Source organism: Oreochromis niloticus, linkage group LG3, assembly GCF_001858045.2.
Source record: "Oreochromis niloticus isolate F11D_XX linkage group LG3, O_niloticus_UMD_NMBU, whole genome shotgun sequence".
NCBI classification, from domain to species: Eukaryota; Metazoa; Chordata; class Actinopteri; order Cichliformes; family Cichlidae; genus Oreochromis; species Oreochromis niloticus.
The window spans coordinates 80,689,109-80,704,721 of NC_031967.2; the positions used below are offsets into that span (position 1 = coordinate 80,689,109).

The window sequence follows — 15,613 nt, forward strand, 5'->3', positions numbered from 1 at the left end:
CTGACCTAACCTAAGAGAACGGGTGGGTGTACAAGGCTGTAGCAGCTCAGAGAGATAAGATGAGACAGACACTATCTCTACTTTTAAGATTAGGCTTCAAACTTTCCTTTTTGATAAGCATATAGTTAGGGCTGGACCAGGTGACCCTGAATCCTCCCTTAGTTATGTTGCAATAGACGTAGGCTGCCGGGGATTCCCATGATGCATTGAGTTTTTCCTTTCCAGTCACCTTTCTCACTCACTATGTGTTAATAGACCTCTCTGCATCGAATCATATCTGTTATTAATCTCTGTCTCTCTTCCACAGCATGTCTTTATCCTGTCTTCCTTCTTTCACCCCAACCGGTCGCAGCAGATGGCCGCCCCTCCCTGAGTCTGGTTCTGCCGGAGGTTTCTTCCTGTTAAAAGGGAGTTTTTCCTTCCCACTGTCGCCAAAGTGCTTACTCATAGGGGGTCATATGATTGTTGGGCTTTTCTCTGTATCTACTGTACAATATAAAGCGCCTTGAGGCGACTTTTGTTGTGATTTGGCGTTATATAAATAAAATTGAATTGAATTGAATCAATAACAGCATTATAAATATTTGTAATGATATCCCTGATAATTTTTCTCAGATACTGTCTGTCAGCTAAACTTCATTAATGATGGCAGGAAGGATGAAGAGAAGCCTTCCTCCTCTTCCTCCCTTTGTGTGTTTCTGTGCCACTTTTACTGTGTTGGTTGTGCTCAGTCATCTGTAGTGTTGGTCAAGTCACTTGAAAAATGGAATCAGTAACTAATTACTGATTACTTCCCCTCGAAGGTAATCCTGTTACTTTACTGATTACTTATTTTCAAAAGTATTTAATTACTTAGTTACTTACTTACTTATTTACTTTTGAAAAACATGATTTACAACCTGAATAGGTGATAAAGCGACAGATCTTTCATCCCAATTCTACTTTTTCTGCATAATTCATCATACAAAATGTAATCAAATGGGAAAAGTCTCTTTTTAAAACTTGTTTTATTAGTTTTAATGTTTTAACTTTATGCATCAAGCAAAAAATATATTATATGCAACATTCTCTGACTGGAAGAAATTTGTTTAACATTTAAACCTATTTTCTGCACATTCCAGCACATTAAATAAAATATTTTCTTTTTGTTTTTACACCCAGTCTTTCAAATAGATTCAAGTAAAACACAGCAGAAAATAAATAAAGCAAACAAACAAAGCAGGAGTGGGGTAGGCGGATGTTTGCCTTGGTGCAGGTGTGCCACAGCGGTCAGTGGAAGAATCCGCAAGTTTCTCTGTGAATTTTCCATTCAGTGGTAGCGCACTCTGTGCTTGCTTGGAAGTTAAGGGGTTTTTTTTCACTGTAAACAGAAGTTTTCTTCCCACGCACAATGGACACTAATGTTTTTGTCAGTTTTTATAGGGAGGACGCTCCCTATAACACCCACACGTGATTCTGTATTCACTCAAAGCATTTAACAAACTTTATTTTGAAATGAAGCTTTTTGACATTTATTCTCTGATATTTGCTCTTCAGCTTGAGTCTATTAGTGGGAACATTTCATGATTCAACTTTTCTTCTGCTCGCATAAAATTCAATGAGAATCAGATCAAAATGTGAATCACAGTCCCCGATAATCAGATTCTATAGAAACATGGAGACTGTAGAGGATTTACACTAAACATGTTCATTTTTTCCCTTCAAGAAAAATCAATCAGTTCATCAAATAAAATCAGTCGTTGATCGACTCAGTTTGATTGACAGGACAGATGATCAGAGGTGCAGAGTTTTTACCACCATCATTAACTTCCTGTCTGACAGACGCCAAGTGGTCAGACTGGGCAGCACCACCTCATCCCCCATCACACTGAACACTGGTGCTCCACAGGGGTGTGTACTGAGCCCTCTCCTGTACTCACTCTACACCTACGACTGCACGGCCACTAACAACTCCAACATCATTGTGAAGTTTGCGGACGACACTACAGTGGTGGGTCTTATCACCAACGGTGATGAGACAGCCTACAGGGAGGAGGTCAGCGCCCTGACCCACTGGTGTCAAGACAACCATCTCACCCTCAACGTCGCAAAGACAAAGGAGCTGATAGTGGACTTCCGGAGGTGCAGAGGAGTACACACCCCCATCACCATCAACGGCGCCGCTGTGGAGAGAGTGAGCAGCTTCCGCTTCCTTGGTGTACATCTGGCTGAGGATCTTACGTGGTCAGTACACATAAACAAGACAGTGAAGAAGGCGCAGCAGCGCCTCTTCTTTCTCAGGAGACTGAAAAGATTCGGCATGAGCCCCCGCATCCTCAGGACCTTCTATCGCTGTGCCATTGAGAGCATCCTCACTGGATGCATCACCACCTGGTATGGCAACACCACCGCTTACAACCGCAAAGCTCTCCAGAGAGTAGTGCGGTGTGCTGAACGGATAATTGGAGGTGAGCTTCCCTCCCTCCAAGACATCTACAGGAAGCGGTGCCTGAGGAAAGCGGGGAGGATCATCAAGGACTCCAGTCACCCCAGCCATAAACTCTTCAGACTACTTCCATCAGGAAGGAGGTTCTGCAGCATCCGGTCCCGTACCAGCAGACTGAGAGACAGCTTTTTCCACCAGGCCATCAGACTGCTGAACACGTCATAGACACCTCACCCTCACTTACCAGAACTTCAACATTATGCACTCCAGACTGTATATAAATACCACTGTTTTGCACATACCTACCTCTGTATATTTTATATTTTATATATCTTATTTTATTGTTTACTCTATTTCATTTGTAAAACATGTATATACACACTCACACACACACACACACACACACGTAGAAAAACATATTTAGTACACACATTCAGTAATGTATATACCTTTATATATGGTACATATATTTATTACTTTTTAGATTAACCATTTTTATATTTTGCTTGTTGCACGTTATTGTATTTTGCACAACTCTGTTGCTTGTGAAGCTCGCACACAAGAATTTCACTCGCATGTACTGTACCAGTGTACCTGCACATGTGACGTGACAATAAAGGTGATTTGATTTGATTTGATTTGATTTGTTACAGGGACAGAAGTATGGGTGGAGTTTGTGAGTGAAGGAGCAGCCAGTAAAGGAGTGGATCAGAGCTGCAGCACCTACATCATAAAAGGAGACCAGACCCTCCTCATAATCCACAAACACCCCCACCTTCTTAGGACCAGGCTGAAGATAGAGGGGGACTGAAGGACCAGCAAGAGCTTTGTACTCATTTCCATTTCTCAGCACTACAGTCCAGAAACCATCCTGAGGTCTCAGTGTGATTTCTCCCTTCCTGTTGATCGACTCTGTGGCCACTCCTAAATCCCATTTAGTCTTTCCTTTAACCTGAACCTCAAAGTAAAATTTGCCTGAAGAGAAACTCTGCTCTCCTAAAACAATACCATAGTAAGAAAATCTCTCTGGGTTGTCTGGACGATTCTTTCTCGCATCACTATGATACACTTGTTTTCTATCATCAGACAGAATGAGAGCAGGATTTGCTGTATCAGGATCCAGAGTCACATCCACCTCATACTGCTGGACCCTCTGCAGCTCAGCCTCTAACAGCTTCTTCTTCATGGGTTTCCAGACTGTCTCCTCCAGCTGAGCCACAGCTCTCCCCACAGTCCCCTCATATGATGGTGAACGGACTCTGACCTCTGTCCAGTCCTTGGTCGGTGGAGCAGTTTTCATGGACGAGAAGCTTTGGAGGAGGTGGAGGTGGTCTTCAGAGCGTGAGAGCTGCTCCACCTCAGAGCTTCTCTCCATCAGCTCAGAGATTTCCTTTTCCACATCTTTGATGAGACCTTCAGCCTGTTTCTCTGTAGTTTCCTGTTTGTCTTCGATCTCCTTCATGAGCTCCTTCAGGCGTCTCTCAACAGACTCCATCAGAGCAGTGAAGACCTGAACACCTTCTGCTTTCTGTCTGTCTGCAGCATCTTTACTCATCTTCACCGACTCTGTGATCTCCTGAATCTTCAGTCGTCTCTTCTGGATCATCTGCTGAATCTCAGCCTCTGTCTTCCCCAGCTCTGCCTTCTTTCCTTCATATTCTTCTCTCAGAGGAACAAACTTGTGGTTCTTGTGGTCTAAAACAGAGCAGATCACACAGACACATGTCTGGTCTGTCTTACAGAATAGCTCCAGAAGTTTATCATGCTTCGTGCACATCCTGCCTTCCAGGTTCTCCACAGCATCAATCAGCTGATGTCTTTTCAGGCCTTTCACTGTCAGATGAGGCTCCAGGTGAGTCTGACAGTAGGAGGTCTGACACACCAGGCAGGACTTCAGGGCCTTCAGTCTGGTTCCAGTGCAGACGTCACAGGGAACTTCTCCTGGTTTGGCACCTTGTTGCTCTGAGCTGCAGCTGCTGGCTTTCTGCTGAGCTTCACGTCTGAACTGAGCAACCATCTCAGAGATGAAAGTGTTGACCCTCAGCTGAGGTCTAGTGTAGAAAGTCTCTTTACACATGGGACACTGACAGCTCTGATTGATGTCCCAGTGCTGACTGATGCAGGTTTTGCAGAAGTTGTGTCCACATGGTGTAGAGACTGGATCAGTGAACACATCCAGACAGATAGAGCACAGAAACTGATCTTCAGATCGCAGATTGCTGGCAGCAGACATGTCTGCACTCTAAAAGGAGAAAGAAAAGAAACACATTTATTTATTTATTCAAAATTCACTTTAAATGTCATGTTTGAAAAGAGAGATACGAGCGTCAAAGCGTCTGGACTTCTTTGAGTTTCTTGAAGACGTTACATCCGAGAAGCTTTTTCAGTTCTAAGAGTAACTGGTGGAGACCTGGCCAGACACTCAGACACAAACTGATTCATCCCAAACACAAACTGAACAGCGTAGTATATGCTGTACTGTGTAGCGAGGGATGCACAGACCTCGACGTTGGAGAGACCAAACAGCTACTTCATAAACACATCGTGCAACATAGAAGAGCCAGCTGGAGAGGACAAGACTCAGCTGTCTAGGTCAAAGGTCACTCTTTGAGGAAAGCAAATTTCACATTTTTTGACCTCAATAAATCACATGATAGGATGAGGTTAGGTTTCACAATGGGTTCACCTGAAATCTTGGCTGATTGTGACCCACAAACATTTTGACACCTTCTTGTGTAATTAGGCAGAGGATCAATAGAGGGTACACTCCCATAGGGCGTAAAATCTGGGACTCTCCACCAAAGTTCCCTCTAATTTTTCATGTGTCTGAGCAAACACATATACTCACTGAGCCTCGGACCACTGTGAGCAACATTAGACGTGTGCATTGTGGTCACACCAGCATCGAATCCATCCAAGTTACATGGTGTATTAAAATAATCAAATTACAGCATTTACATTTATGTTAGACTACTTTTAATTAAGTGCTTTAGCCCACTTACAATGAAAAAAAATCTTGTTCAAACAACAAAGTTTTTGCAGCTATTTACCTAAAAATGCAGCCAAGGTGTTTTTTTTAAATAAACAACAATTGTTCTGTTAATCCTGCTCACATCTCCAATGGTTGCACACAATGTCATTAGCGTGGCTTCACTCAATGTCAGCCACGCCGCTTTTCTAGCTAAAACACCAGTGTCGGCACATAAGGGTGCTGTCAACAACGTTGATTAGCTGCGTGTATACAAATGTGAATTGTCTCATTGGTTGGAGCAGCCAGACACCGGTCACTGACTGACTCACACTGCAAAACAGAATGAATTGTTAACATATTTATTTTTATTTCAATTCAGTGTAGATTATTTTTTGTGTGCAACGCAGATTGTCTGTGTGCGGAGACCATGCAGATTCAGATGACACCCAACTCTATCTGTCCAGAAAGTCAGATAAACAACAATTAGTTAAACTGCATGTCTTAAAGACATAAAGACCTGGATGGCCACTAACTTTCTGCTTCTTAATTCAGATAAAACTGAGGTTATTGTACTCGGCCCTGAAAATCTTAGAAATGTGGTATGTAACCAGATTTTTACTCTGGATGGCATTACCTTGGCCTCCAGTAACACTGTGAGGAACCTTGGAGTCATTTTTGACCAAGAAATGCCCTTCAATGTACAAATTAAACAAATATGTAAGACTGCTTTCTTCCATTTGTGCAACATCTCTAAAATTAGAAAAATTAAACATGCGTGTGGCGCTGTCATTGGTGTTTGCTCTCTCTGCGGTAGAGTATCACTTCCTGTTCCTGCTCAAACAAAGTGGCATTTTTGAGTAGCTTATCTGCTTAGCAATTTAATTAAAAACTTTTAGATGCATTCTTTTTTCATAGTATAATCTTTGTTAAGTCTAATTGTTGAATGTTGTCAATGCGTTTCTTAAATTTGTAAAGTCTTAGTTCAAGCAGTAGGATCAAAGCCATTCCTTTGATCCTGACCACGTCTCCAGCCACTCTGTGCTGGGGGAGGTTTTATTGTTTATACATCCTATCTGACAGATCTTTTTCTTGTGTTGTAAGTTTCCTGCTTTTATGACCCTTTTGGTGAGCAGGAGGTCACACAAACACACCCCCATGACACACACACACACACACACACACAGTGCCTTGTCTTTCTAACCAAGAGAGGTTTTACGAGGGGAGGTGCTTGTGCGTATTGTAACTGTTTTGTCCAATAAAAGGCAGCGAGTGGAGGCCGGAGTCGGGGTCATTTTGTGGTAGTGCTTCATCTGAAGCACACTCTCTGTGTACTCGCTACCTGATTTATAGCCAAAATATTCACTCATTGTGTCTTCACTGTTTAGCTAGCTTAGCTCGTAGCCAGCGCGCTAGCATCATGGCCTCTTCACCTGTCCCTCCTGCGCTTTCCTGCTCATTGTGTAAGATGTTTAGTTATTCCTCGGCCTCCTTTAGCAGTAATGATACTTGTAACAAATGTATTATATTTTCAGCTCTGGAGGCCAGGATTACTGAATTGGAGATTCGGCTTCACACCCTTCATTCACCCGTAGCTAGCCAGGCCCCTGTAGCTGGTGCAGCCGAAGATAGCGTAGGCCCGACTAGCTGTTCCCCGGCAGACCCCAAACAGCTGGGGAAAGAAGGCAGCTGGGTGATTGTGAGAAGGAAGCATAGTCTTAAACAGAAGCCCCAGGTACACCACCAACCTGTTCATGTGTCTAACCATTTTTCCCCACTCGGCGACGCACCGACTGGGGGTCAAACTCTGGTAATTGGTGATTCTGTTCTCAGACATGTGAAGCTAGACAGACCGGCAACCATAGTCAATTGTCTTCCAGGGGCCAGAGCAGGCGACATTGAGGGAAATTTAAAATTGCTGGCTAAAGGATAAATGTAAATTCATAAAATTCAGTAAAATCATAATTCACGTCGGCAGTAATGACACCCGGTTACGCCAATCGGAGGTCACTAAAATCAATATTGAATCTGTGTGTAACTTTGCCAAAACAATGTTGGACTCTGTAGTTTTCTCTGGTCCCCTCCCCAATCAGGCCAGGAGTGACATGTTTAGCCGCATGTTCTCCTTAAATTGCTGGCTGTCTGAGTGGTGTCCCAGAATCGATGTGGGCTTTATAGATAATTGGCAAAACTTCTGGAGGAAACCTGGTCTTGTTAGGAGGGATGGCATCCATCCCACTTTGGATGGAGCAGCTCTCATTTCTAGAAATATGGACCACTTTATTAAACCCCCCAAAATATGACTATCCAGAGTTGGAACCAGGAAGCAGAGTTGCAGTCTTACATGCCTCTCTGCAGCTTCTCTCCTCCTGCTACCCCATTATCTCAAAAGTCTTGTTTATTCAGCTACAATCTCTACCATGGAATTTTTAATGTCTACAGTCTCAGATCAACACAGCCCTGATCACATACTAACAGAATATGGCGGACACACTCGACCTTGTTGGTCCAGCTGTGAGTCCATTACCGTGAACTATGGAGTGGCAGATTTGTGCTGGAACTAAGCTGCACACAGCTGATGTTAGCCAGGAAAACATTACACACTGACTTTAAACGAGAGACCAGAAATAAAAACACAGTTTGTTGTGTGAAGAAATCAAACCTGAGCTGAACAAACAACAAAGTTCCTAAAGACAAACTGTTAAAGGAGGAAACAAAGAAAACTTACAGTTTCTTCAAACACACACACCAACAACAAGCTCCACTCCACACCTGGACACTAAACACGAACACACAGGTGAGCTGCTTCCTGGAAGAACGCGGGACGCCACCTGAAGCAGGACAGGTGGGAGGAGCTCAGCAGGAGCAGCAGTTGAGTCCATTTAACTGGAAACTGGAACATTTCACAATTTTTTTTTCTAGTTTCATTCGTATTACATTTGAATTTGAATTTTCTGTGTTCAGTATTAGTTTTCATTACATACATCATGACTTGTTGAACAGATGTCATGTTAACTTTTTTACAAGCTCATGTTTAAAACATCAACCAATTAATTAATTTATTAATTCATAATCAGATTTCCTCCAATTACAGTAATTTTATCAAAAGATAAACAAGAAAAATTATTAATGAAGAGAAATCAAATCAGTGAGACATTTTTAATGGATCCTGATCATTTTACTGTCTTTGAGCTTGTTATTTTATGTTAATCTGACTGAAGCCTTCTGTCCTTCATTACTGTGTATATTTACCTTCAAACTGGTCAGACTGATCCCAGCTGACACTGTTTCAATTGAAATATGCACAATACAAACATTCAAAGCCAGGAAGTTTCTCTGTTTACAATCTTATAGATCCTGTTAAACTTACATTTACCACTCACCACAGTCAATCTGTTATATATCTGGGGTATTTTTCCAGTATCCATATTTGCTACCCAAAACACTGGTAATGACAATAAACTGTCACATATATATTTTTAATGCTTATTTGCTGATTAGATTGTTTTATGAGAGGCCCAGACTTGACCAGGTCACAGGCAGACAGGAACTTCATGTTTTTGTAGTATATTAGTAGCAGACAGAGAGTGAAACTAAGTTTAGACGAAGGGTGACAGGTTGCCCTGGCAACAGACCTCAAAAAGGGGAAGTTATTGCAAGCTGCACAGGAAGTTTTAGTGCACAGGCCTATTCATAAATCAGACGCAGAAAAGAGGAACTGAGTATAAGGAGTTGTTTGTATGGAAACTATGGGTGACGTGCTGCAAAATATATAGTGAGACAGGCTCCCAATGCCCCAGACTTGAACTGGCGTTTCTGTGTGTGCTCAGTCTCCATTTTCCGGAAAATGTAAAATTAAAGATCATTTTTTAAGTTAGACCACTTTGAGCCGTGTCTTTCTTTGCCGTAAAGAATACAAAGAACTGAATTTAATAGAACCCACCAAGTTAATCCACGTTTTCAACACTTTGTCCCCGGGAAAGGAGTGTTTCACAAATCTTCTTCTTATATAATAAGTCGGACTTATTCCCGGTGGGTGATGGGCTCTGCCAGGGCTGCACTTTGTCACAGATTCTGTTCATAATTTTAATGGACAGAGTTTCTAGGTGTAGCCACTTTCACTTTGGCGGTCTCAGAATCTCCCCTCTGCTTTTCACGTATAATGTGGTTCTGTTGGCTTCGTCGGGTGATGACTTTCAGCTCATACTGGAACGGTTCACAGCCGAGTGTGAAGCCGTGGGAATGAGAATCAGCACCTCCAAATCTGAGGCCATGGTCCTCAGCCGGAAAAGGGTGGTGTGCCCACTCCGGATCAGGCTCAAGTTCTTGCACCAAGAGGAGGAGTTTAAGTATCTCAGGGTCTTGTTCACGAGTCACGGGAGAAGTCAGTGTCGGAGATCGACAGACGGATTCGTGCTGCGGCTGCAGTGATGCTGACACTGAGGACGCTGACTTCACCAGTTGATCTACGTCCCTACCCTGACCTATGTGGGTAGTGACCAGAAGAACAAGATCGCAGATACAAGTGGCGGAAATGGGCTTCCTCTGAAGGGTGGCTGGCCTCTCCCTTACAGATGGGGTGAGAGGTTCAGCCATCCACGAGAGCCTCAGAGTAGAGCCGCTGCTCTTCCACATCAAAAGGAGCCAGTTGAGGTGGTTCGGGCATCTGACTCCTGGTCACCTTCTTGGTGAGGTGTTCTGGACATGTCCCACCAGGAGGAGGCCCCGGGGCAGACCGGGGACATGCTGGAGAGATTATATCTCTCAGCTGGCCTGAGAACGGCTTGGTGTTCCCCTGGAGAAGCTGGAGAAGGTGGCTGGGGAGAACGAGGTCTGGGCTTCTCTGCCTAGGCTGCCCCCGCGACCCGGCCCCGGATAAGATAAGAAGATGGATGGATGGATCTTCTTTTACAGAAACTTATTCCCATGAGTGCCACCTACTCTAGATACCATGCTTCACCAAATTCTTCAGATAATTTAGTCTTTCATTCAATCAAATAAGTTTTATTTTCTATACTGAGAAAGCACGGCATTGCATTTCACTTTTATGCTGATAACTGTCAGATCTGTTTCCATCAAAAGAAAAAAGGCTCATATTCCATACACTCATTACTTCAGTGTCTTTATGACATTGAAGTAATGACATTAACTTTTTAAAATTCAATGACAACAAAAGACTGAGGTGATGATTTTTGGTAACCCCACTGAGACCCCCATTGTGTATTTACATTCCTTAGCCCAATATGTTAAGCGAACTGTGACAAACCTGGGAGTCAAAGTGGACTGTGAACTGCAGCTTGACATTCAGATTAAGGCAGTGGTAAAATCAAGCTTCTTTCAGCTGAGGCAGTTTGCTAAAATGAAGCCAATTATTTCACAGCAGCACTTTGAGACAGTTATCCACGTCTTTGTTAGCACTCACCTGGATTACTGTCATTCACTTTATATAGGGGTCAGTGCTTCATACATCAATTATCTACAGAGGGAGCAAAATGCTGCAGCTTGTCTTTTAACTGGCACTCGAAAGTTTGAGCACATTTACCCTATTTTAGCTTCACTTCACTGAAGGCCCATTCCTTTTAGGGTTCCCTTTAAAATTCTTTTATTTGCTTTTAAACTTTCCACAGCCTAGCTCCATCTATTAAATTCAATTCAGTTTTATTTGTATAGCACCAAATCACAACAACTGTTGCCTCAAGGCGCTTTATAGTGTATAGTAGATCGTACAATAATAAATACAGAGAAAAACCCAACAATCATATGACCCCCTTTGAGCAAGCACTTTGGTGACAGTGGGAAGGAAAAACTCCCTTTTAACAGGAAGAAACCTCCGGCAGAACCAGGCTCAGGGAGGGGCGGGGCCATCTGCTGCGACCGGTTGGGGTGAGAGAAGGAAAACAGGATAAAGACATGCTGTGGAAGAGAGACAGAGATTAATAACAGATATGATTCGATGCAGAGAGGTCTATTAACACATAGTGAGTGAGAAAGGTGACTGGAAAGGAAAAACTCAATGCATCATGGGAATCCCCGGCAGCCTACGTCTATTGCAGCATAACTAAGGGAGGATTCAGGGTCACCTGGTCCAGCCCTAACTATATGCTTTAGCAAAAAGGAAAGTTTGAAGCCTAATCTTGAAAGTAGAGATACTGTCTTTCTCATCTTATCTCTCTGAGCTGCTACAGCCTTGTACACCCAGAAATTAGCGTAAACTTAGAGGAGATCATGCTTTTGCTTTAGCAGCTCCAAAACTGTGGAACGATCTGGCTTTAGAGATTAGACTTCTTCTCTGCCTGTTTTTAAATCACTCCTGAAAACCTGAAAAACATCTCTTCACCCTGGCCTTTGACACCATATGAGATGTGGTTGTTGTTTTGTTTTTTAATAACTAATTAAGGGCTGTTTTAATATGTAAGTATTATGTTATTTATTAATTTTTATTTTTAGCTCTTTTTCTTTTAATCTATTGTTCTTAACTCATTTAATGTCCAGCACTTTGGTCCTGTATTGGCTGTTTAAAATGCTTTTTAAATAAACTTGGATTGCAAAAGAAACCTCCAGCAGAATCAGGCTCAGGGGCGGCCATCTGTCGCAACCGGTTGGGGTGAAGGAAGGAAGAAGGAAGACAGCACAAAGACATACCGTGGAAGCGAGCCAGAGATGAATAATATGTCATAGTTTAAAGCAAAGTGTTGTATAAACACAAAGTGAAAAAGAAGCACACATGAAATCACAAGATTTCTGGAAATGAGAAAAATCTGATGAAGACAAATTAAGCCTGACATGTTTAATGTATCTAGATCATGTACAGACTTTAATGTGTAGAAACAGATCTTTGGTTTTACAATTTAATTCAGTGTGTGTTACTTCAGGCTGGTTCAGAGTAAAATTCACCTTGTTAACATGAAGCCTTGTTGTATCTGCCAGTGTAAACAGACATCTGATACATCTAATACCGTCACACCCAGACTGCTGACTGTGTTTGGAAGAAAAATTTTTATACTGCAAATAGTCACAGTGAGTTTCCCTGTTTCCAGTCTATAGATCCAGTCACACTTTCTACCTTCACCTGTGCAGTAAAGACAGAGACCAGAGCTGAAACCAACAGTCCAATCAGTGAGCAGCAGCAACACCTGAACTTCATTCAGACTGAAGATGTTGTGTGAATAAAATGACTGAATGATGTAAATATCCAAACATGGATCTGGTCATGTTGGCATTAAATTAAACCTTCTGGGCAGGTTGGCCAATGCGGTCACAGCCTTTTGTTGGCCCTGAGCCAAATATTTGAAACATGTCGCTGAGATTAAAATTCAAAAAGAACTTCTCAAAATAAGAGAAATTAAATGTTTGAATTGATCTGATGACTTTGAACTATTTTCATCGAATATCATATTGAACAAGTGTGCTGATGGAGGACGGGTCAGATGACTGGAAACAGTGGGAACACACTGAGGCCACCTACACGGCAGGTGGGGAACAGCAAGAATCCGAAATCATATGAGATGTTAGTGAGTGAGAAGTTAGAAAAAACGGACTAAAGATGGCTCTAAGTGATCAAAGCTGATCTGAAACAGAAGATAAATCCATTGAATCTTTGCAAAGTTCATCTGGTGCTCAAATGATTCCTGTGATGAAAGCTTTATTTCACTGAATGTTTCTTCAAAGCTCATTTACCATGTTAAAGTCATGATTGAAAGTGCAGACTGAGGGTGGATCACATGATTATTAAAGTGTGTCATGTGACATGTTCAGTATTGTCACACGTGTCTAGATTGTCCCTGATATCATAACTGCTCAAACACTGATGATTATATTTGAAGAATTATTACTGATGGCAGCAAAGCTTGAATGGAGCTCTCTGTCTGGCTGAGTCTGAGCCTGTGTTAGAAAGCTGTACTTAATAAAGTGGCAGTAAGTGTATCAAGGACTCGCTAAGTCAGTGGTTCCCAAACTTTTTTTGCCGGGCCCCCCTTTGTTTACAAGAAAAATGTACCCCCCACCCCCCACACGCGCACACGCACACGCACATCCTCCAACCACACACCCATATTTTGCTCCATCGCGGTTTATTTCACACCTCAAACATTTAGTAAAAAATTAAGCAAATACAAGTAATCTGCAATAAATTACAGGTAGTAATAAAATAAACTACTAACACTTTCACGCTACGTCCGCACCTACACGGGTATTTTTGAAAGTGCAGCTGTTTCGGCCACACGTAAAAGGCATTTCGAATCACCGAAAACTGAGATTTTTTTAAACTCCTTTTTTGCGTTTACGTGTGGACGAGGAATACAGAGTTCATCACGCAACGTCAAAGGTATGTGCCTTTTTTCACGTCACGCTGTGCGCCACGTTATTGTTTACATGAGATGAATTGCAGAATGGCAGATAGAGACAAAATACTGTTAATCTGACTATCTGCAGGTTTTACATGCTTACATATACACACGCAGTTACTGTCCCTCCATTTAGAAAGGCAGAGGCATCACGGTGTAATCATTTTACGTGTAGTTGGTTTTTTTTCCCTGTTTAATAATATTCAACATTGCTATCAATACATTTCAAAAAATGTCACTCTGTGCAAAATGGGTTCAAAAACATAAACAGCTGTGAGATACTGTTTGTCTGTGATTTGAACAGCCCAGCGCTGCTCCCGACACAGGGAAAACCAATTCTGCAGGGGAGACCTACCTCCGCACTTGTGCAGGTGAAGCCAAAGGGAAGATATGCTTCACCATATTTTCTAGTCTTTGGCTTAGAATGAAGTTGGTTTGGAAACATATTCAGCGATGCTTCATCTCCTGCTTTGCGTTTCTGTGGCCGCCCCGTGCTTGCAGTGTCCAAGCGTTTTGTTTCCCCCCCTCTTTCATGCCGCGCCCCCCCTGCAATGGCTCTGCGCCCCCCCTAGGGGGCGGGCCCCACACTTTGGGAATGTCTGCGCTAAGTAATGATAAGAGCCAGCAGGGGGCAGCACAGAGAGGTGAGGCGCTGTCAGAAAAGCAGGCTCACATCAGTATGGTCATATTCCATCATCTACACCTGAAATAATCATCAAACACACGGCAGAGCAGAAACATGTGGAAACATCGAGAGCTCAGTCTCAATTTGATCCCTCAGAGGTTTACCTCAGTCCTGCTCCTCTGCTTCCTGTTTACAGAGCACACATCATGCTGTGTACTGAGAGTCATGTGGTCAAAGCGAGGACCTGGTACTCTGACAGAGAGCGAGCACAGTTATCCTAATGTGTGACATCACTTCTAACCAGAGAGCATTCAGCTTTCACAGCAGCCAACATCCTGTAACACGAGCATATGCAAACACAGCTCTCAGCTTCCATCACTCAACAAGTTCCAGCCCTCCACTTAAAAGCCCAGAACAAACCTTGTGACCAACACAGCGCAGACAGAGGTGATGTTCACGCTCTGTTTCTGGGTGGGAAACTCACCTGTGGTTGTGGCTGTTCCTCTGTCCACCAGCAGACATTAAGACACATCACAGGCCTGACAACAGGAAGTGTATCCCTCCTAAAAAAGACACACTTAAAAATCTGAACAGAGTCCAGAGTGTGGAGAACCAATGAGAGCAAATACAAAAAGAAATGAGAGCAGAGCATCCAATCAGACAGGATCAGGGCTGAGGAGGCGGAGCTGCAATCTGAGATGGAGGAGAGTTGACTGGAGATCAGAAACTTTGACAATAATTAATTGATGAACGTGTGCTTATGTGAGGTCAGATGATAAATGTCCTCGGTGAGCTGTTCAGTCTATGTTTAGATCTTATGCTAGCTGAAACATTATTGCATATTACCCACAATTCATATGAAACTTTTAGTGTTCTTCTGTAATTATTCACATCCATGTGTTAGCTGTTGTACTGCTAGACCATTTCTGATGTGATCTCTGTATGATCTCTAATCAATGATCTATCTAATCTAATCCAGATCATTGATTCAACTCATCAAAGCCCCAAATACTCGATTTATGACATTTGAAGTCAGATGTGAAGAAATGAACAGCAGATTTTCTTCAAGAAATGATTTCTCTGTCATTACTGCTGCTGCAGAAATACAAATATCACTGTTGAGTTTGTGTCAAAGTGCAGACATGATGAAAAATGTCAGTTTCATTATTTTCCATGTCCTAATAAACATACACATATACATATAAACATGTATACAGTCAGATGTAATGCTTGTAATGGTTCTGTAGTGATTC

At 42.5% G+C, this 15,613-nt stretch overlaps 2 protein-coding genes across 2 annotated transcripts; both read right to left on the reverse strand.

Moving 5' to 3' along the window:
- Window positions 1-1,658: 1,658 nt before the first annotated feature.
- LOC112846153 (E3 ubiquitin-protein ligase TRIM21-like) lies at window positions 1,659-3,772 on the reverse strand. Its single transcript, XM_025905461.1, has 2 exons — window positions 3,070-3,772; window positions 1,659-1,802 (listed from the first exon to the last, which is right to left on the reverse strand). Exons 1-2 carry the CDS (start codon window positions 3,723-3,725, stop codon window positions 1,733-1,735), a joined length of 726 nt encoding a protein of 241 aa, XP_025761246.1. The 5' UTR covers window positions 3,726-3,772; the 3' UTR covers window positions 1,659-1,732.
- Window positions 3,747-8,143, reverse strand: LOC100706696 (tripartite motif-containing protein 47-like; the record flags this gene model as incomplete). Its single annotated transcript, XM_025905248.1, has 2 exons — window positions 8,122-8,143; window positions 3,747-4,667 (listed from the first exon to the last, which is right to left on the reverse strand). A coding segment is annotated over exon 2 (912 nt), but the record flags the coding sequence as incomplete, so codon positions are not given.
- Window positions 8,144-15,613: the final 7,470 nt, after the last annotated feature.

Excerpts from the sequence above, each read along its gene's own strand:
- LOC112846153 (XM_025905461.1), bottom strand. The coding sequence starts at position 3,725 with ATGAAAACTGCTCCACCGACCAAGGACTGGACAGAGGTCAGAGTCCGT. Across the intron at positions 1,803-3,069 it reads TACTTCTGTCCCTGTAACAA|TGATGGTGGTAAAAACTCTG; the intron begins ATCAAATCAAAT and ends ACAGGAAGTTAA.